Below are 22,510 nucleotides of genomic sequence, written 5' to 3'. Positions count from 1 at the left end.
TGGGGAGATAATAGAACTAGTTACAGGTATTTCTTTTTATCTTGTCCTTTAAAAAAATCACTGATTGTTTTATAACAATACTAAATATTAGTACATGTGTAAAATTTATAGATAAATATCCATATAATGGGCACAGGTGCTAACACGTTTTCTGCTGACTGGGGTGCGAAATAAAAAAATCTCTGAAGCCATCAACCTGAAAGAAAGTGACACCCATTTCCTTCATTTAAATGCAGACAACAGAAACGAGCGAGTCCACGAGTCCACTGTGCGGGAGTCACAGGGGAACGAAGCCCGAGGGGGAGTGGGATGGGCCGGCAAGAACAGGATGTAAATTAAGGTTCTGTAACTTTCTAAACCCGTGTGACCAGGACGGAAAGAATCTGCAATCATCTGAGCATAAAGAAAAAAATCACTGGACACATGGATGAATCTTGAAGGTTTTATGTGAGTGAAATAAACCGGTCACAAAAGGACAAATACTGTACGATTCCACTTACATGGGGAAGATGAGTGGTCAGGTTCAGACAGAAAGCAGAATGGTGGTGCTGGGGGAGGGGATGGAGAGTTATATTTGATGGGGACGGGGTTTCAGTCTGGGAGGAAGAAAAGTTCTGGAGATGATGGTGGTGATGGTTGCAGAGCAATGTGAACGTGCATAATGCCAGTGAACAGTACACTAAAAATGGTTAAAATGGTTAATCTTGTCACATGTGTTTACCACGAAAAAATTCCACATTTTTAAATCACTGAAGAAGTCAATATGAATAACAAAGAACTACATGTTAAAGAAAAAGAAACTATTTTCTATCAGAGATAAAAACATGTCTATCGCCAAGCTCAAGGTCTAGGCCGAGGACGATCACTGTGAGTCCCACTAAGGGACAACCACGCGGCTGGAAGAGCGGTGTCACACAGTCACCTGTGGTTCTCCTCTGCCCGAGGCTTCGCTCGCCCGGCCTCTGCCGCGCTGCCGAGGGGTCTCTCCCAGCTGTGCCAGCCCTGTCACTCATAGTAGACAAATGAGAAGTCCCAGAAACCTGTTCTGTTGGGGAAGGTTTTCTTTTGTTCTAGGCTTCGGTGGTTAATATGCTTGACAAATTTAAGAGTCTCTCTGTCTCTGTAGACCAACGCCAAAGAATTGTTTTCTGGATTCACTGTTAGCAGCTGAAACAGGCAAATACAAGGAAATATCAGAACACAGAGCTTCTTCTCAACAACCATTCCTCACTGAACAGATGGCTTCCGTATCAAATACTTAAGACCTGGGGGGGAGGGGAGAGGGAAGAGCCTTTCCTAGGAAGCCCTACTCGTGACTCAAGACATTTGCCACCAGACCCTGTTCAAACTCAAACCCAGAGAGGTTTTATCAAATGCATTTATTACACAGAAAGGTGAAGGAAAATGTACCATGTGGCTCTGAATTTATCTGGAATTTCTCAGGGTAGACTAAATAAATGCTTAGTGATTATCCTTTAGCATCCTTTAGTACTCCAGGCTGAGTACTTTGTACTAGAAGTTAGCCCACGGCCAGACAGACCAACATGGATTTATTGGCTAAAGACATTGGTGGTAGAAAGTCATCAAAATTGGGGTTTTGGCCTGACCAGGTGATGGCGCAGTGGATAGAGCATCGGACTGGGACGCGGAGGACCCAGGTTCGAGACCCCAAGGGCGCCAGCTTGAGTGCGGGCTCATCTGGTTTGAGCAGAAAGCTCACCAGCTTGGACCCAAGGTCGCAGGCTCAAGCAAGGGGTCACTCAGTCTGCTGAAGGCCCGCGGTCAAGGCACGTATGAGAAAGCAATCAATGAACAACTAAGGTGTTGCAACAAAAAACTGATGATTGAAGCTTCTTATCTCTCTCCGTTCCTGTCTGTCTGTCCCTGTCTATACCTCTCTCTGACTGTCTCTGTCAAAAAAAAAAAAAAATTGGGGTTTTGAAGAATAAAAGGGTCCCCCAGAACTAAAAAGGTAGTCAGTAGCTCACCTCCTCATCTTCACCTTTGGCGATGTAGGAAGTGAAGCCACCGAACTCCGGCTCCCAGCCTTGAAGGGGAAACACACAGCACTCAGAGAGGCCTCACTGCGAGACCACGGGTTCCGTGCTGGGGAAACCGGGATCTGGAAGTGCAGCCATAACCCTGTGACTACCGCTATGACCGAGGGGCCTGGATTCACCACTCAGTCAACATGAAAGAAGAACGCAAAGCTAAGGATTAAATGTAAAATTTAAGGACAGTTACATAAGCTGTAGATTGGGGAGGGGGCGTTCTTGGAGGGAAATGATGGTTTGGTATATCTCCCTTCCCTAGTCACAAATATAAATCCTGCTTTAATTTGGGACCTGGAAATTCACTACCCCTATGATCCCTTCCAACACCGAGATCCTGGGCCCTGAGAGCCTGGAGACAAGGCCAGTACAGTACTTGTGAACTGGTTCGGCGGGAGGAGGGCCCACAGGGGAGACGCCCCTTCAGGAAACAAGTCCCCGCTGCCCACCCTCCCTCCTACCTTCGCAGCCACAGTAAAGAAGTAAGTCCAGGGCAAACTCGGTCTTGCTGTTGTCATGGATTAAAGTGTAGTGGCCAGTCTTCCAACGCCTCAGTTCCCCTTGGCACGTGGGAACACTTGATTCTAAGAAAAAAACAACAGAAGGCCAGGAAAATATTAAAATAATCTTGATACCACTGTTAGATTGCAAGGGAATGATAATTATGTTTTCCAAACATTCTGAAATTGACATGATTTTTTTTTTTTTTTTTTACAGAACTTAAAATTGTCAGGTCTGGAGATCTTACTGAATGTGCCTAGTTATATATGTTGGCTTTTTTTTTAAAGCTTTATAGCTTTTCTTTAAGATGGTAAACTTTGTGAATTGTGACTTTTCTCATTTACCTCTGCATGCCCCACCTGCTCAGGGCAGCGCCTTGCGCATAGTAGGTGCTCAAGAACAAAATAAATTAGCATCTTTTGGTTGCTCATATAAATTTTCTTCCAACTTGCAGATTCCCATAAAAATGAAACCAAACAGGAATAGAAGTAGAGAAATATTTTGGTTTTCTTTTTTTCCTTTTTTTTTTAACAGAGGCAGAGATAGACAGGGACAGACAGACAGGAACGGAGAGAGATGAGAAGCATCAATCATCAGTTTCTAGTTGTGACTTCTTAGTTGTTCATTGATTGCTTTCTCACATGTGCCTTGACCACGGGCCTTCAGCAGACCGAGTAACCCCCTGCTGGAGCCAGTGACCTTGGGTCCAAGCTGGTGAGCTCTTTGCTCAAGCCAGATGAGCCCGCGCTCAAGCTGGCGACCTCGGGGTCTCAAACCTGGGTCCTTCCGCATCCCAGTCCGACGCTCTATCCACTGCGCCACCACCTGGTCAGGCTGGTTTTCTAAATGTCTGTGGTGACCCAAGTGATAGGTCAGTCAGTATGGCAGACGACAGAATCCAGGTTATACTGCTTGTGGCTAGCATCCCACCCTGCTGGTCTTATTTCCACGGCATCCACCTCCCTTATCTTTGTTCTTCTAACTGCACGGGGTCCTTCTCAAGAAATCAGAGTGGAAGCCGGGACAGTGAAACGGACAAGAGAAACTGGGAACAGACTTCCTAATCTCAGTTTGTACCTACTCCGTTAAGGGGCCAACATCCCCACAGAAGCGTTGTAACCTCTTAAATTTGTATTTTTCTTTCCTCAACTTTTAATAATTCCCTTCTCCCTATCCGTCCCAATTCCAGCAAGTTTTTCCTAGTTTGTTCACCTTCCTCTCCTTAGTGTTCCTGTGTTTTAGTGTAATTTGAGGCAAAGCCACTCGTGTTTCTCTCCACCATTTGTCCGGATACAATGTGCTAGCTGTTCCTCCTGCCTGAATGCTCTCCCGCAGACCCTGCTGACACTCAGATCTGAGCCAGTCTGACAGCTCCTCCGACAGGCTTTCCCAGGTGGCCTTACATAATCTATGAGGCCACTCAGCCATCCCTCCGCACGTAACCCTACTAAAACGACCTGCAGAACACGTGTTGTTATTTGAGGTTTTCTAGTTGTTGGTGTATAACAGGTGTCCCCAAACTTTTTACACAGGTCAGTTCACTGTCCCTCAGACTGTTGGAGGGCCGGACTATAAGAAAAACTATGAACAAATCCCTATGCACACTGCACATACCTTATTTTAAAGTAAAAAACCAAAATGGGAACAAATACAATATTTAAAATAAAGAACAAGTAAATTTAAATCAACAAACTGACCAGTATTTCAATGGGAACTATGGGCCTGCTTTTGGCTAATGAGATGGTCAATGTCTGGTTCCATATTTGTCACTGCTAGCAGGAACAAGTGATATGACGCGCTTCCGGAGCCCTGACGCATGCGTCCCGCATCACCGGAAGTAGTACTGTACGTGAGTGACGCAGCGCTTTGCAGTCTCAATGACGACCAATGAAAGAGGTGCCCCTTCCGGAAGTGCGGCGGGGGCGGATAAATGGCCTCAGGGGGCTGCATGCGGCCCGTGGGCTGTAGTTTGGGGACCCCTGGTGTATACATTTAATCTCCATCCTCTCCTTTCAGAAAGTAAGCTCTAGGACAGCAGGGACCTCGTCTGCTCTGTTTTCCAACTCCTGAAACGGACTAGCATAGATGCTCAAGAAATATTTGTCAAATAAATGATCGAATGGTGAATGCTTAACGGAAAACCGGACCGGTCATAGCAACGGCGTACCTCTCTTGGCTTCGTTTCCCTCTGGCTCTGGATCTGTCTGTTCACTGCTCTGTTGGCTGCTGCTTCCAATGGCCGCCTGGCTCTTCCCTGGCTCCGAGGAGCTAGAGCTTGTCCCTTCTTCAGTGCTATCAGGAGCAGAGGCTGCTTCTCCCTCTTTAGTGTCCTCCATCTCCTCTTCTGAAGGGGCCAAGAAGTGAAGTTTCAGGCCCGTGAAGTTGGACAGCAGCAAGAACATGGCCTCGGAGCGAAACAATGCCATGCAGTCCTTCAGGATGCCGGGAAGCGTGCTCTCCTCAGCTTTCTCATAAAACCTGAAAAGCAGGAGAGCCGGTTTTCGCCAAAGCCACCGGTGGAAAATTACTCCCGGAACGAAAGCTGACTGTTAGCTTTGTCCCTCTCTCCCGGATTCCTGGCATAGTTCACTGAAGCACACGCTGTTACATGTGGGACTCTGTTTGGGCCTGCTGCTGGATGTTCCTGGGAACCCAACGTCATTAGGGCAAACGTTCTATTTTTGGTGGTGAGCCTTGCAGACAGAAAGGCAGGTACCAAATGGAGAAGCCAGGGGTCCTACCTTTTGTTAGGGGGACCTCGGCCGCTCCATTTCACGCCTCCGTTCTCCAAAGCCTCACAGACCTCCACAAACTTCTCAGGCTGGAAAGGGAACGTAGAGAGAAGCAGCTGGCTAAGTTTCCTGTGACTTCACCCTGATCCTGCAGGTGGGGCCACAGCTCCGTGGAACCATCTGGCTGATTCTGAAAGGGGTCAGCTGACTCTCACCCCTTTCATTCAATGTTCCCCCGTCCTGGTACGGAGCGAAGATGAGATAACCCACGTGTCAATTTCGGCCGTTTCCTTAAGTAGTTGTTTATTTTATGTCAAATTGCTCAACCTTTCATATTTCTTCATTTATAAAATGAGGCCCATAATACAGACTCCTTAATTCATAAGATATGAGGGGGAAAAATTAAACTGCTGAACAGTCAATGTCATTACAGCGAGAATCTGTATAACACCACCATGATTTCTCTAGGCCTCACCTCATTCCCTTCATGTGTTCAATATTCTAAATTTAAAACGTCAGGTTCAGTACAAGAAGCTGATTAACCTCCTGAAATATTCTCCACAGGAGGCTTTCTACTTGTTTAATGCAGTTTCCCATGGAGTGTTCTGAAGACAGTAGGCCTATCAGCTGTAAGTAGGAAAAGGATCCCAAAGTGTGGTTTAGCTAAGCTGAACTGAATAGAGTTGAACAAGCTTATTTTTTACGAAGTTCTCCAATTCCTCAATATGCTAATGTCAGCTGTAAAATTCCGAGAGAGAAAGAGACAGTATGTACTGTCTCCAACCTTTCTGCTACGGAGGAACAGCTCTCGGGACGGGTCCGCGGGTGTGATCTCAGCGGGGACGCAGCACACCGGTGTGTATGGTCTTCTCGCCCTCACAGCTCTTTAAGATGGACAAGGCTGGCTCAGAGCTCAGAGCTCGTTAGTGACTTGGTCAGGCTAGTGAATCAGAGCCAGGGCATGAATACAATGTCTCTGACTTCTGATCCAGTTCTCTGCCCTCTATAAAATGCTGCTTCATCACTGTCAAACATCCATTCATAGGCGCTGATCGATTAGTAATCAATCTACCGCTAAAAGTAAGAGTATGCACTATAGCCATCAAATAGGAAGGGATCTACACATGACTCCCTCTCAGTGTCAAAGCTTCCTTCTCTCTTTCTCTGGGGTGCGTGTGTACCATTAGGATTCTAGAGAACCGGGGAATACCCAACGACTCCTAACCCCCAAAGCATTTCTATATTTTATTTGAAGGAGAGGATGATATAAACATTCTAACCAGGAACAAAACAAAAAAACAACACAAACTCTCTTGGTGATGCCTGTTCACCCACCCAAGATGCACGACTACACGCCAAGCAAGAGACCCAGGGCAGGCGCGGACCTACCTTAAGGAACTCCTTTAGGAGAATTTCAGACTGTTCTTCAAACTCATCTTGAATTTGAATTTGGTAATCCATGTCCAGATAAGTGGGGTTGATCCATTCATACAGAATTTCATGCTTACAGAGAAGCAGCAGAGGCAAAGGGTGAGTTAATAATTCCTACCGCTTTTGTTCTTACATCATTTCAGTCGTAAAATACCAAATGCAAATCTTCAACTTACAATGGCCTCCTCCTTACACATAAAGTGCTAGAAAGCTGCCTGAGGACATGATCACAGTGTATCTGAGAGAAGCTGAAGGCCCAGTTCAAAGTCTAGTTTCCTTATCAGGAACAGCCACTTACAAAACCACAGAAACCAAGGACATGCTACAGCTGCTAAGATAAGAATCCCGGCCGCAGGAGTCTGTCCTTACGTCCTGTGGGATATGAGGACTCCGAGGTAGGACAGGTTCGAAGTAGTTGGGAGGCCTGGTCAGTGAAGGACCGTGAAACCAGCCACTTATAGACAAGCGTGACTTTTCTTCGGACAGGACTTCAGACACCTGAAAGGACATGACCCAGAGGACAAGGAGGAGGGTTACCAGCCCAGGCATGCTAACTTCCGGAGTCTCCACATCAGGTGTGAAAACAACCTGGCCAGGTAAGTCCAACAGGAAGCTGTCACATTTAGATAATCGGTGACTAAAAGGCATGATCCTTAGTGCTCTACATAGTTGTGGCTAACGATCTTTACCTGGTGAAAGGACACTGGAGACACTTCAAAGAAAACCAGCGTGTTCCACGACGGGGTCAGAGACTTGACAATCTGCTGCGGCTGAAAGTGCTCTGCACCAGGAGAGAAGGCCCGTAAATAGGATTCCATTCCCACTCGCTTCCAGGCCACCCGTTTCACCTTGACAATCCCCTGGTTTCTAAGGGCGTCCAGATGTACCAGCTGTTTCGCTCACACTGGCTAGTTCTGCAGCTGACACCTGTTCTTCCTTACACCATCCATCTATTTCAGGGCCGAAAGTCTCCTGGAGTCCTCTGGCTGGCGTCACTCGTGACAACACCCCGACTTCCTGTCAAGCGGACTGGTCCTGGCAGAGTCACCGCCACGGGCAGCTTTCTGTGCTCTCTACTACCCTCGCACGGTCTGTAAGGAGAAGCCAGGTCAACTGCTCCTCACCTAACCCATCTCCGGGGGAAGGACTGTCTCAGGACAACTCAGAGAGGTGGCTGTCAGGACCGTGGGAAGCCCACCTGCCGCAGTCACTGTAACTGTAACCACGGCTTCCGTCTCCTCTGAGGAGCACAGACACTGCGCATGAGGACCGGGGAGGGGCTGTGCGTCTTACCGTCCACGTTGTACAGGTCCAGGGTGCCGCCCCAGCGCCTGTCCCAGGGCGGGACCAGGTAGAGGATGAAGGCGACGCGGCGGCCCTCCAGCTCGTCATCGTGGCAGAGCAGCGCGTCTGCAAGGTGAACGCACAGCGTCAGGTCCCCGTGCTGCCGAGGTGCCGTCGGGACCTGGCCCTGCCTTCGCGTCAGTCCCGCTGACAGGCGTCTGTCGTGTCAGCTTCAAAACGACACTTCTTTCTCCCTTTCATAGTTATAGAAATAAAACTGCCAACTCTAAAAACACTGAAGAGCACATGTGTGGTCAGACCCAGAGATGATCACTAACAATATTTTTTTTTAATTTTTAAAAAAATTTTATTTATTCATTTTTAGAGAGGAGAGAGAGCGAGGGAGAGAGAAAGACAGAGAGAAGGGGGAGGAGCTGGAAGCATCGACTCCCATATGTGCCTTGACCAGGCAAGCCCAGGGTTTCGAACCGGTGACCTCAGCACTTCCAGGTCGACGCTTTATTCACTGCGCCACCACAGGTCAGGCTATCACTAACAATATTTTTACATATTTCTTCCAATATTTTTTCTACATGCGTGTATTTGCTTTTTAAAAAAAAAAGGTATCCTCCAATGGTTGTTTTATGGCCTGCTTTATTTTTTTTTATTTTTCCATGGCAAGTGTCTTTCCATAGCAACATCCATATTTGTCATCTCTGTTAATGGCTGCATCATGCTTCTACTGTACGGATTATGAATCACCTCCCTTCCCCTTGAATCAGCCTTCTATTATATGTTAATTAAGTTGTTTCCATGTCTGCTCCATGAAGAAAGAATATTTTAATGGATATTATTGCACAAAGATCTTTTTGTACTTGTTCTCTTTAATTTCTGGAGTTAAACTTCTAAAACCCATAAGGTGGGGCAGAGTGAGGTCGGACAGTGCGGGGTGGAGAGGGAGGGGCGCTACAGTGAATTGGGAGCACTCACACACACAGGGAGTGTTTCCATAAATAAATATATTGAAGAAAATGGAACCGGGCTCCTCACTGTTGAAGAAGGAAATCACAAATACGGGAAGGGAGAACCCTAGAGTGAACCTATGGTGTTTGTTGAGCTGGAACTGAAGGAATCAACGTGAATTCAGTTTCATACACACACACATATCCACATAGATATTCATATAGACATCTAGGTATACATTACAGATATAAAAATACACACAGATGTAAATGCACATGTATGCATGCATACGTGCACATACATGCATACAGATATTCGCTACCTCCTTCCACTGAAAGGGTCTTGGAGCAGTGACACCCTAATAGCAAAAACACCTACAGTCCAGACCTTGATTTTGAAGTCTCATTCTTCACTAAAAGGAACCAGGTTCTTTGGAAGAAGAGACGACTCCAAGTGTAGAGCATGGGAAATGTAAAGTTAACCTGGAAAATCTTGTTAGGCCAGAAAGTAAGATACATATGAATTATAGGGACAGACCTAAAGGACACAGAAGTCAGTTTAAAGGGCTCCCCTTGATCGAATCAGGGACAACATGAGCATCCGTATGATAGTAACTGATAATAGCCCATTATATAAACAGCAATCCATAAATCCACACTGACATAAATAAATGAAAAATTAATAAATGGGGAGAGGGCCTGACCAGGCAGTGGCACAGTGGATAGAGCGTCGGACTGGAATGCGGAGGACCCAGGTTCAAGACCCCAAGGTCGCTAGCTTGAGCGCGGGCTTATCTGGTTTGAGCAAGAAGCCCACCAGCTTGAACCCAAGGTCGCTGGCTTGAGGAAGGGGCTACTCGGTCTGCTGTAGCCCCCCAGTCAAGGCACATATGAGAAAGCAATCAATGAACTAAAGTGTCATAACAACAACAAAAAAACCCTGATGATTGATGCTTCTCATCTCTCTCCATTCCTGTCTGTCTGTCCCTATCTATTCCTCTTTCTCTGACTCTCTCTGTCTCGGTAAAAAATTAATTAATTAATTAATTAATTAATTAAATGGGGAGAGGAAAAGGTTGTCGTTACAGAAGAATGACAACTAATAAATGTAAAAATTATTTTATTGCAAAAATCACCATTTGGCAACCTGAATAGCAAGACTTGAACAAGAAACATCAGTGGATGCTAAAACAACTGAATCAAAGTTTGATGGAAAAAATGGGAAACTTACATAACCTTAAAGCATCTCCCTCAAAAGAGTTAACTTACAGGAAGAAAAAGGACAAAGTTTACATTAGAAAAACTTGACATCAGCCTTAATGAAGGAATCAAAGTCGTTAACATACAGAAAGTGTGCATGCCTTGATAGGACACAGTGAAAAAGCACAAATATTCTGTAATACTCCTGCCAAAGAGGAATGACTTGAATCTAATCATGAGGATGCACCTGACAAACCCAAACTGAGGGAAGTGTCACAAAATAACTCCTCTGTAACCTGGCAGCAGTCAAGATCACAAATGCCAGGAGAGACTGGGGAACTGCCCCAGAGCAGGGAGACTACAGAGACATCACAAGTGCATGCCCCTCTGGGGAACTGCCCCAGAGCAGGGAGACTACAGAGACCTCACAAGTGCATCCCCCCGCTGGGGAACTGCCCCGGAGCAGGGAGACTACAGAGACATCACAAGTGCATGCCCCGCTGGGGAACTGCCCCAGAGCGAGGGAGACTACAGAGACATCACAAGTGCATGCCCCGCTGGGGAACTGCCCCGGAGCAGGGAGACTACAGACATCACAAGTGCATGCCCCGCTGGGGAACTGCCCCAGTGCAGGGAGACTACAGAGACATCACAAGTGCATGCTCAACTGCCCCAGTGCAGGGAGACTACAGAGACCTCACAAATGCATGCCCCGCTGGAGAACTGCCTCAGTGCAGGGAGACTACAGAGACCTCACAAGTGCATGCCCCGCTGGGGAACTGCCCCGGAGCAGGGAGACAACAGAGACATCACAAGTGCATGCCCCACTGGGGAACTGCCCCAGAGCAGGGCGACTGCAGAGACCTCACAAGTGCATGCCCCGCTGGGGAACTGCCCCGGAGCAGGGAGACTAGAGACCTCACAAGTGCATGCCCCGCTGGGGAACTGCCCCGGAGCAGGGAGACTACAGAGACATCACAAGTGCATGCCCCGCTGGGAAACTGCCCAGGAACAGGGAGACTACAGAGACATCACAAGTGCATGCCCCGCTGGGGAACTGCCCCAGAGCGAGGGAGACTACAGATATCTCACAAGTGCATGCCCCGCTGGGGAACTGCCCCAGTGCAGGGAGACTACAGAGACATCACAAGTGCATGCTCAACTGCCCCAGTGCAGGGAGACTACAGAGACATCACAAGTGCATGCCCCACAGGGGAACTGCCCCGGAGCAGGGAGACTACAGAGACATCACAAGTGCATGCCCCGCTGGGGAACTGCCCAGGAACAGGGAGACTACAGAGACATCACAAGTGCATGCCCCGCTGGGGAACTGCCCAGGAACAGGGAGATTACAGAGACATCACAAGTGCATGCCCCGCTGGGGAACTGCCCCGGAGCAGGAAGACTGCAGAGACATCACAAGTGCATGCCCCACTGGGGAACTGCCCCTGAGCAGGGAGACTGCAGAGACATCACAAGTGCATGCCCCGCTGGGGAACTGCCCCAGTGCAGGGAGACTACAGAGACCTCATAAGAGCATGCCCCGCTGGGGAACTCCCCCAGTGCAGGGAGACTACAGAGACATCACAAGTGCATGCCCTGCTGGGGAACTGCCTCCGTGCAGGGAGACTACAGAGACCTCACAAGTGCATGCCCCGTTGGGGAAATGCCCCGGAGCAGGGAGACTGCGGAGACATCACAAGTGCATGCCCCGCTGGGGAACTGCCCCAGTGCAGGGAGACTACAGAGATCTCACAAGTGCATGCCCCGCTGGGGAACTGCCCAGGAGCAGGGAGACTACAGAGACATCACAAGTGCATGCCCCGCTGGGGAACTGCCCAGGAACAGGGAGACTACAGAGACATCACAAGTGCATGCCCCGCTGGGGAACTGCCCCAGTGCAGGGAGACTACAGAGACCTCACAAGTGCATGCCCCGCTGGGGAACTGCCCCGGAGCAGGGAGACTACAGAGACCTCACAAGTGCATGCCCCGCTGGGGAACTGCCCCGGAGCAGGGAGACTACAGAGGCATCACAAGTGCATGCCCCGCTGGGGAACTGCCCCGGAGCAGGGAGACTGCAGAGACATCACAAGTGCATGCCCCGCTGGGGAACTGCCCCAGTGCAGGGAGACTACAGAGACCTCACAAGTGCATGCCCCGCTGGGGAACTGCCCCGGAGCAGGGAGACTGCAGAGACATCTCAAGTGCATGCCCCGCTGGGGAACTGCCCCAGTGCAGGGAGACTACAGAGACCTCACAAGTGCATGCCCCGCTGGGGAACTGCCCCAGAGCAGGGAGACTACAGAGACATCACAAGTGCATGCCCCGCTGGGGAACTGCCCCGGAGCAGGGAGACTGCAGAGACATCACAAGTGCATGCCCCGCTGGGGAACTGCCCCAGTGCAGGGAGACTACAGAGACATCACAAGTGCATGCCCCGCTGGGGAACTGCCCCAGTGCAGGGAGACTACAGAGACATCACAAGTGCATGCCCCGCTGGGGAACTGCCTCAGAGCAGGGAGACTACAGAGACATCACAAGTGCATGCCCCGCTGGGGAACTGCCCCGGAGCAGGGAGACTGCAGAGACATCACAAGTGCATGCCCCGCTGGGGAACTGCCCCGGAGCAGGGAGACTGCAGAGACATCACAAGTGCATGCCCCGCTGGGGAACTGCCCCAGAGCAGGGAGACTACAGAGACATCACAAGTGCATGCCCCGCTGGGGAACTGCCCCGGAGCAGGGAGACTGCAGAGACATCACAAGTGCATGCCCCGCTAGGGAACTGCCCAGGAACAGGGAGACTACAGAGACATCACAAGTACATGCCCCACTGGGGAACTGCTCAAGAGCAGGGAGACTACAGACATCACAAGTGCAAGCCTCGCTGGGGAACTGCCCCAGAGCAGGGAGACTACAGAGACCTCACAAGTGCATGCCCCGCTGGGGAATTCCCCCAGTGCAGGGAGACTACAGAGACATCACAAGTGCATGCCATGCTGGGGAACTGCCCCGGAGCAGGGAGACTACAGAGACATCACAAGTGCATGCCCCGCTGGGGAACTGCCCCGGAGCAGGGAGACTGCAGAGACATCACAAGTGCATGCCCCGCTGGGGAACTGCCCCAGTGCAGGGAGACTACAGAGACATCACAAGTGCATGCCCCGCTGGGGAACTGCCCCAGTGCAGGGAGACTACAGAGACATCACAAGTGCATGCCCCGCTGGGGAACTGCCCCAGTGCAGGGAGACTACAGAGACATCACAAGTGCATGCCCCGCTGGGGAACTGCCTCAGAGCAGGGAGACTACAGAGACATCACAAGTGCATGCCCCGCTGGGGAACTGCCCCGGAGCAGGGAGACTGCAGAGACATCACAAGTGCATGCCCCGCTGGGGAACTGCCCCGGAGCAGGGAGACTGCAGAGACATCACAAGTGCATGCCCCGCTGGGGAACTGCCCCGGAGCAGGGAGACTGCAGAGACATCACAAGTGCATGCCCCGCTAGGGAACTGCCCAGGAACAGGGAGACTACAGAGACATCACAAGTACATGCCCCACTGGGGAACTGCCCCAGAGCAGGGAGACTACAGACATCACAAGTGCAAGCCTCGCTGGGGAACTGCCCCAGAGCAGGGAGACTACAGAGACCTCACAAGTGCATGCCCCGCTGGGGAATTCCCCCAGTGCAGGGAGACTGCAGAGACATCACAAGTTCATGCCCCGCTGGGGAACTGCCTCAGAGCAGGGAGACTACAGAGACATCACAAGTACATGCCCCGCTGGGGAACTGCCCCAGAGCAGGGAGACTACAGACATCACAAGTGCAAGCCTCGCTGGGGAACTGCCCCAGAGCAGGGAGACTACAGAGACCTCACAAGTGCATGCCCCGCTGGGGAACTGCCCCGGAGCAGGGAGACTGCAGAGACATCCCAAGTGCATGCCCCGCTGGGGAACTGCCTCAGAGCAGGGAGACTACAGAGACATCACAAGTGCATGCCCCGCTGGGGACCTGCCCCGGAGCAGGGAGACTACAGAGACCTCACAAGTGCATGCCCCGCTGGGGAACTGCCTCAGAGCAGGGAGACTACAGAGACATCACAAGTGCATGCCCCGCTGGGGAACTGCCCCAGAGCAGGGAGACTACGGAGATCTCACAAGTGCATGTCCCGCTGGGGAACTGCCCAGGAGCAAGGAGACTACAGAGACATCACAAGTGCATGCCCCGCTGGGGAACTACCCCAGGGCAGGGAGACTACAGAGACATCACAAGTGCATGCCCCACTGGGGAACTGCCCCAGTGCAGGGAGACTACAGAGACCTCACAAGTGCATGCCCCGCTGGGGAACTGCCCCAGTGCAGGGAGACTACAGAGATCTCACAAGTGCATGCCCCGCTGGGGAACTGCCCCGGAGCAGGGAGACTACAGAGACATCACAAGTGCATGCCCCGCTGGGGAACTGCCCAGGAACAGGGAGACTACAGAGACATCACAAGTGCATGCCCTGCTGGGGAAATGCCCCGGAGCAGGGAGACTGCAGAGACATCACAAGTGCATGCCCCGCTGGGGAACTGCCCCAGTGCAGGGAGACTACAGAGACCTCACAAGAGCATGCCGCGCTGGGGAACTCCCCCAGTGCAGGGAGACTACAGAGACATCACAAGTGCATGCCCTGCTGGGGAACTGCCCCAGTGCAGGGAGACTACAGAGATCTCACAAGTGCATGCCCCGCTGGGGAACTGCCCAGGAGCAGGGAGACTACAGAGACATCACAAGTGCATGCTCCGCTGGGGAACTGCCCCAGAGCAGGGAGACTACAGAGACATCACAAGTGCATGCCCCGCTGGGGAACTGCCTCAGAGCAGGGAGACTACAGAGATCTCACAAGTGCATGCCCCGCTGGGGAACTGCCCAGGAACAGGGAGACTACAGAGACATCACAAGTGCATGCTCCGCTGGGGAACTGCCCCAGAGCAGGGAGACTGCAGAGACATCACAAGTGCATGCCCCGCTGGGGAACTGCCCCGGAGCAGGGAGACTACAGAGACATCACAAGTGCATGCCCCACTGGGGAACTGCCCAGGAACAGGGAGACTACAGAGACATCACAAGTGCATGCTCCGCTGGGGAACTGCCCCAGAGCAGGGAGACTGCAGAGACATCACAAGTGCATGCCCCGCTGGGGAACTGCCCCGGAGCAGGGAGACTACAGAGACATCACAAGTGCATGCCCCGCTGGGGAACTGCCCAGGAACAGGGAGACTACAGAGACATCACAAGTGCATGCCCCGCTGGGGAACTGCCCCGGAGCAGGGAGACTACAGAGACCTCACAAGTGCATGCCCCGCTGGGGAACTGCCCCGGAGCAGGGAGACTACAGAGACATCACAAGTGCATGCCCCGCTGGGGAACTGCCCAGGAACAGGGAGACTACAGAGACATCCCAAGTGCATGCCCCGCTGGGGAACTGCCCCAGAGCGAGGGAGACTACAGATATCTCACAAGTGCATGCCCCGCTGGGGAACTGCCCCAGTGCAGGGAGACTACAGAGACGTCACAAGTACATGCCCCGCTGGGGAACTGCCCCAGTGCAGGGAGACTACAGAGACATCACAAGTGCATGCTCAACTGCCCCAGTGCAGGGAGACTACAGAGACATCACAAGTGCATGCCCCACAGGGGAACTGCCCCGGAGCAGGGAGACTACAGAGACATCACAAGTGCATGCCCCGCTGGGGAACTGCCCCGGAGCAGGGAGACTACAGAGACATCACAAGTGCATGCCCCGCTGGGGAACTGCCCAGGAGCAGGGAGACTACAGAGACATCACAAGTGCATGCCCCGCTGGGGAACTGCCCAGGAACAGGGAGACTACAGAGACATCACAAGTGCATGCCCCGCTGGGGAACTGCCCCGGAGCAGGGAGACTGCAGAGACATCACAAGTGCATGCCCCGCTGGGGAACTGCCCCGGAGCAGGGAGACTGCAGAGACATCACAAGTGCATGCCCCGCTGGGGAACTGCCCCGGAGCAGGGAGACTGCAGAGACCTCACAAGTGAGTGCCCCGCTGGGGAACTGCCCCAGTGCAGGGAGACTACAGAAACCTCACAAGTGAGTGCCCCGTGCAATGCCGGGCTGCATCCTTTTCCTACAAAGGATCAAATAACGGAAGTGAATGGAGCCTGAGGATTAGACAGGAAAAATGTAGCAGTGTTCATTTTCTGACTTTGATGGTTTATTACTATCATGTAGGAGGATATCCTTGTTGTAAGAATTGCTGATGTTACTCAAGCGTCATAACCTTAACCTACTTTCAATAAAATAGGCGAGTGATTTGTCTCATAAGGGGCCACTTTTTTCTAAGCTTGAAATGACTTTGAATTAAAGAGAAAAAATAAAGTTAAAAAGGGGCATATAACATGACTCTTCATGTGCGTCACTGGAGTTTTCCTCAAGAAGTTGCTACCAGGCTAAACTTCCAGGGCAGGTGTTAAACTCAAATCAAAAACAATACTTTTCCTTCCAGGCGAATTACCAAACGTGTGTTCCAGAAGACCTGGGTGTGCTCAGGAAGGGAGCCAGGAGGATGCACCCCAAGCTGGTGATGATGGGCACCCCTGAAGGGAAGGGGGGGCACAGAGCAGGGGGCGGGGACTGTCAAGGTTTACACTGTTTATTTCTATATTTTTGAATTGTTTTTCCTTAAGAGTACATTTACTTATTAACTTCAAAATTAAAAAAGAAAAAAAAATGACATTAAGGAGACATTTGTTCCCTATAAAGTCTAACTGGACAGGTGATAATATCACCATGCATTTCCCAACATTGTGTGGAAAGTTGCTATGTATGAGCATTATCAGCATTTTTCTGAAAATACGGCCCACAGCTTTCATCATATTCCCAAAGAGAACCACTGCATTATGCCTTCCAGTGCGGTGGGTGTTTCTGTACATGAGCTGGGTGAGAACTTCCTTATTAATATCTTAATGCTATACAGGGACACAGTCTAGGATTTTGATACACTATTTTTCTTTCTCTTTTTAAAGATTTTATTTTGGCCCTGGCTGGGTGGCTCAGTGGCAGAGCGCTGGCCTGGCGTGCAGGAGTCCCAGGTTCGATTCCCGGCCAGGGTACATAGGAGAAGTGCCCATCTGCTTCTCTACCCCTCCCCTTCTCCTTCCTTTCTGCCCCCACCCCCACCCCCAGCCAAGGCTCCATTGGAGCAAAGTTGGCCCGGGCGCTGAGGATGGCTCTATGGCCTCTGCCTCAGGCACTAGAATGGCTCTGGTTGCAACAGAGCAATGCCCCAGATGGGCAGAGCATCGCCCCCTGGTGGGCATGCCAGGTGGATCCCGGTCCGGCACGCATGCAGGAGTCTGTCTGACTGCCTCCCCATTTCCAACTTCAGAAAAATTAAAAAAAAAAAAGATTTTATTTATTCATTTCGGGTGTGGCAGAAAGAGAGAGAGAAAGAGAGAGAGAGAAGGGGGGGAGAAGCAGGAAGCATCAACTCCCATAAGTCCCTTGACCAGGCAAGCCCGGGGTTTTGAACCTGCGAACTCAGCATTCCAGGTTGACATTTTCTCCACTGTGCCACCATAGGTTAGGCGACACTACCTTTCTACCATTGTTTAGTTAAAGCCTTTAAATCCTACAGACATCAGGGCTTTGTCTTTCTTACCTGAGAATTCATATTTAGCACAGGACATGTCAATGGTTGACTCCAGGTCAATCTTGGAAATGTCAGAAAGCCAAGCCCGGAAATCTTCAAAGAGAATTTTCCTAGAAATGTAAAGAAGATAACGTGTCATGCCATAGCACGGGCTGCGTTTGCGTATATGCCACAACTGCTTTTCCCGGGAGGTGGCGGTTCATTAGAGAGATCCACACCCAAGTGTTCCTCACTTTAAACTTGCATAGTTTAGGACTAATACTCTCTGAGCACATTCTTAATTATTTTCTCAGGGTAAATTTTTATAAGTGGAATTATACTACAGAAAGATAAGCCTACTTTTAAGGGTATTGACACATCTTTCAAAATCATCTTCTAAGAAGGATTGCAGCGGTGTATAAAGGTATCTATATTTCTGTCAACACTAGAGATTTTGTTTTCAGTATTTGCCAACCTACTATGTAAAGTATGGTACGTTCAGGGTTAATTTGTTTCGTGGATTACTAACAAAGTTGAACATTTTATCACTGAGAATTTGGGCTCTGGAATCAGACAGACTTGGGTTATATCTTAGCTCCCTTGATTTGTACCGAGGTGACCTTGAAGAGGTTACTTAATTTCTCAGAGTCTGTTTCCTCCTCTACAAGATGGGGCAATAATGTCAACAGAGATCGTATGACATAACATTTAAATCATGTACCAGTCAGCCTGGCACATATTAGGGACCAACAAATACGATTTCTTGTTTACCTTAAAGCACAGATGTGAGGCTCTTTTCTCTTCTTCAGATCATCAGACTTGATCATGCAAAGAGAAAACAAAAGGGTTTCCCTCACACATCAGACACTCAGAGGAGAGCAGTTTAGCGAGCACTCTGGCCGTCTAGCATGGTGGCTAAGAGCCTGGACTCAGAAGCCAAAGCGCTTAGGTGTGATGCACGGCCCCTCTGTCCGGCCGCTCTGTGACTCGGGCAAGTTACTCAGCTTCTCTGTGCCTTCCTCAGTCAACATATACTTAGATAGTTATTACAGTGGAGCTTACATTGTTGCTGAGGGAGACAGACAATAAACATAAGAAGTCTATTATTAGTGTAAAAGAGGCGGCAGATGCACAGGAAATGCCCAGCAGGCTCCGAGGGGCCGGAAGTCCTGAGAGTGAGGAAGGGTTGACAATGGGAAGTAAGGCGGCCAGGTTAGACTTCTCTGAGGGGAAGCAAAGACTTGAAGGAGACTGGGAAGTGTGAGGAAGGCGTATCTAGGCACAGAGGATTCAAGATTCTGAGCGTAGGCAGGCCAGGCTGATGCCAGAAACCGCAGGGAGACCGTGTGGCTGGAGCAGTGAGTAGGGAGAGAGCAGTAGGCGACAAGGCCCAAGAGGCAATGGGGGCCGTGGAGCCATTCTAAGAGAGGTGGGTTTTACTTAATGAAACCAGGAACCGTGGGAGTTTTTGAGCAAAGGAATAAAATGATCTTATTTACATATTTTCAAACTGAGATAAAATTTACATAACAAAAATAATCTTAACACACTGCAATGGAGAGCACACTGCAAAACATAAACAAAGACATGAACTCAAAAATTTACATGGTTATTATCTTTCAATGGACAACCCTCTTCAGCATACCACTCCCCAGAACGTACTTAACCTCTATGTTTACAATGTACTTATTTACTGGCTTACTATATTGCTTGACTGTCACCATCACTATCGCCTCTATTATTGTAGTCTTGAGTCTTACAGGGCAGGAACCGGCAGACTGCCATGTAATAATTACAACTTAACACAGAGTTAACACTCAGTAAGCTTATGTTAAGTGAACGAGTGTGTTTAACCAGTGGTCCCCAACCCCTGGGCCGCGGACTGGTACCGGTCCACAGAGAAAGAATAAATAACTTACATTATTTCCGTTTTATTTATATTTAAGTCTGAACAATGTTTTATTTTTAAAAAATGACCAGATTCCCTCTGTTACATCCGTCTAAGACTCACTCTTGACACTTGTCTCGGTCACGTGATACATTTATCCGTTCCACCCTAAAGGCCAGTCTGTGGCCCAAAAAAGATTGGGGACCACTGCTTTTAACCACATCAATGCAAGAACTCTCTGAGGTAAACCCAATCTAAAACCTCAAGTCTAAAGGTATTGCATGATTTTACAAATAATAAACTTTTGAAGCAGAACTAATGGAAAGGGGCATAAATACCTGCTGGAATTTATATAAATCATTATACTTTTCATGGAAGTCCAAATTCAAAAGCTCCTTCTGAAGCCCTTCCAAGAAGTTTTGGCTTGGGATGAAGTTTGGGATTACGCAGTGAAGAAAGGGCTCCATGTCCATGACAATGGCTTCTGTTGGAAAGAAAACATTATGTCCTTTATGTTTCCTTTTGTATTTTTGACCCCTGAGTAGCACAGTACAGAGAATACAAAAGGGGATGGTCATGAATTTTCAGGAACTTTGCACCCAGAGTCTAACATTTGGGATAGGAATTACAAGCTATCCCTTTTTTCTTTACCCACTCCTTACTACTTTTTAAAGATACGGTGCTTAAAATATTAGACCTTAAAATGAATACAAGTGATATCACTGAGGTAAGGTTCCTGCTCTTTGAGAGGGGGGTGAGGGATTAGTTTAATGTGAACTTTTTGAATCCAATGTTTTTTAGAGTCATATTTTCCCCCCAAGCTTAAAATGAGAGTAACAAGCTTGACCAGGTGGTGGCGCAGTGGATAGAGCGTCGGACTGGGATGCAGAGGACTCAGGTTCGAAACCCTGAGGTCACCAGCTTGGGCAAGGGCTCATCTGGTTTGAGCAAGGCTCAATCCAAGGTCACTGGCTTGAGCAAGGGGTCACTCAGTCTGCTGTAGCCCTCAGGTCAAGGGACATATGAGAAAGCAATCAAAGAGCAACTAAGGTGCTGCAACAAAGAATTGATGTTTCTCATCTCTCTCCCTTCCTGTCTGTCTGTCCCTATCTGTCCCTCTCTCTGTTACAAAAAAAAAAAAGAAAGAAAAAAAAAAGAGAGGAACAAATTCAAACTAAGAATAGCAATACTGGCTGGCAACAGTGATCAGAGCATATATACTTTATTATTATATATTAGTTCAGGCATAATCCCTTCTAACTCCTTGACTTCTACTCTAACATTTTACCCACTGCCTCTGGTGGGTTAGATTAGGCAACCCCTCTAATAATCACCACCACCACCACCACGGCCACCTACCAAGTGGTGTTACCTGCGTTACCGCATTTAGTCTTCTCCACAACTCTAAAGTAGACATTATCACTCTCTCCATCCTACCGGTGAGGGAACTGAGAAGTCCCCGAGTGAGGCTAAGGAGCCTGCACTTGGAACACTGAGCTATCCCTCTTTCTCTTTTTAATATTCAGCGATGTCATTATCCGGGTATCGTTAACAAGAGTTGGCCATGACCCAGGCCCAGCACGCCAACCAGCTGCAGCTGCCGTTCTCCCATCAGTGTAACACGTGCCTAGGCACAGGGCAACCTAGGCAGCTGCCTACCATTGGGGGCTACCACTTTCTCCGTGCATTCAGAGCCCCGGCCGCTCGCCTCTTCAGAGCAAGCACTGCTCTGAAACAAAACTCACAGCAAACTTTAGAGGGGACAGCGCGACGTGCTAGTGATATGTGAAGGCTGGAATTGCTTGTGTAGCTTCCTTTCTGGGGCAACACGTTTCATTTCCTAGGTCATGTCTGTAGTTGAACCACAGGCACGTAAAAAAAAAAAAAAAAAAAAAGCACACTCAGGTGCCAGCTGCCTAACAGCTCACAACAAATGCTCTGGCTGTATACTATCGTGGGACACCGAGCATTACCGTCAGAAGAAACAAGCACTTTAAGCCATCCAAATATGTGTCCAAATGTTTATCGGTCCTTACACAGGGAAACCTTTATGGATGCATACATGCATTAGCTTAATGATCTCACTCGACATCTTTCCGAGGTAAATCCTATCAGCTCTCCCACTTTACGTAGGAAGGAACTTTAACTTTTACAAAGTTAAACCCATTGACAAGGATGTGTAACCACTGGGGAAGATTCCAAATCAGTCATCGTTTCTTCCAGAATTCAACCATGAACTTTCACGCCCTCTATGTTCCGGAACTCTCGGGCCTACATTTCTTCCTCTTCTCGGGTTTCTAAACCCGGACTGGACTTGGAATGAGAGCGGGCAGCAGGCCAGGCAGAAGGGTCGGAGGTGGGCGAAGTCACGCTCTCTCCAAGGGCGTCTACACCCAAGTGCCAGGACTTTCGGAGGCCCCCACACCCCGTGCGGTGGCAGCGCCTTCACAGCACCCGGTTACCGTGATTGAACGGCGTCCTGCGGCTCCAGGCCTGAGCCACCTGCTTTTTCAAGATTTCCTCCTTGACAGCCTCCGAAAACTCCACCATCACCTCCTTCTTTTTCTTTTTCCCGGTCTGGCTCGGGTTGGGCTCAGCGGGCCGTTTCCCATTCATCTCTTCTTAAGATACAGACCCATGCGACACTGAACAGGAGGCTCTTTTCCTACCGAGACTACAATTCCCAGAAGGCACTCTTTCCCAGCGCCACCCAATAGAAAGTACCAAAGTAAGGGGAGGCGGAACCCGTAGCTAATTTACCAATGGAAACTCCAGATATTGAGGCCATCCCAGCCACCGGCCCAATGG

General features: G+C 49.6%; 1 protein-coding gene across 1 annotated transcript; it reads right to left on the bottom strand.

The window, feature by feature from the left end:
• Nucleotides 1–428: 428 nt before the first annotated feature.
• OGFOD1 (2-oxoglutarate and iron dependent oxygenase domain containing 1) lies at nucleotides 429–22,362 on the bottom strand. The gene is made up of 13 exons (XM_066243459.1): nucleotides 22,165–22,362; nucleotides 20,041–20,186; nucleotides 18,586–18,632; nucleotides 17,845–17,945; nucleotides 8,009–8,125; nucleotides 7,405–7,496; nucleotides 7,085–7,213; nucleotides 6,674–6,787; nucleotides 5,294–5,373; nucleotides 4,720–5,030; nucleotides 2,513–2,635; nucleotides 1,989–2,047; nucleotides 429–1,167 (listed from the first exon to the last, which is right to left on the bottom strand). Exons 1-13 carry the CDS (start codon nucleotides 22,316–22,318, stop codon nucleotides 1,006–1,008), a joined length of 1,635 nt encoding a protein of 544 aa, XP_066099556.1. The 5' UTR covers nucleotides 22,319–22,362; the 3' UTR covers nucleotides 429–1,005.
• Nucleotides 22,363–22,510: the final 148 nt, after the last annotated feature.

Source organism: Saccopteryx bilineata, chromosome 9, assembly GCF_036850765.1.
Source record: "Saccopteryx bilineata isolate mSacBil1 chromosome 9, mSacBil1_pri_phased_curated, whole genome shotgun sequence".
Classification (NCBI taxonomy): Eukaryota; Metazoa; Chordata; class Mammalia; order Chiroptera; family Emballonuridae; genus Saccopteryx; species Saccopteryx bilineata.
Note: the sequence above shows the minus strand (reverse complement) of the source record. Positions and strands in the feature narration are given on the sequence as shown.

Bases quoted from the DNA above. Each gene is read 5' to 3' on its own strand.
- OGFOD1 (XM_066243459.1), bottom strand. From the start codon at position 22,318: ATGAATGGGAAACGGCCCGCTGAGCCCAACCCGAGCCAGACCGGGAAA. The intron at 20,187-22,164 runs GTAACCGGGTGC...TCTTTCCAACAG, and splicing joins CAGGACGCCGTTCAATCACG to AAGCCATTGTCATGGACATG. The intron at 6,788-7,084 runs GTAAGGACAGAC...CTTCTCTGTAAG, and splicing joins GTCCTCATATCCCACAGGAC to CATGAAATTCTGTATGAATG.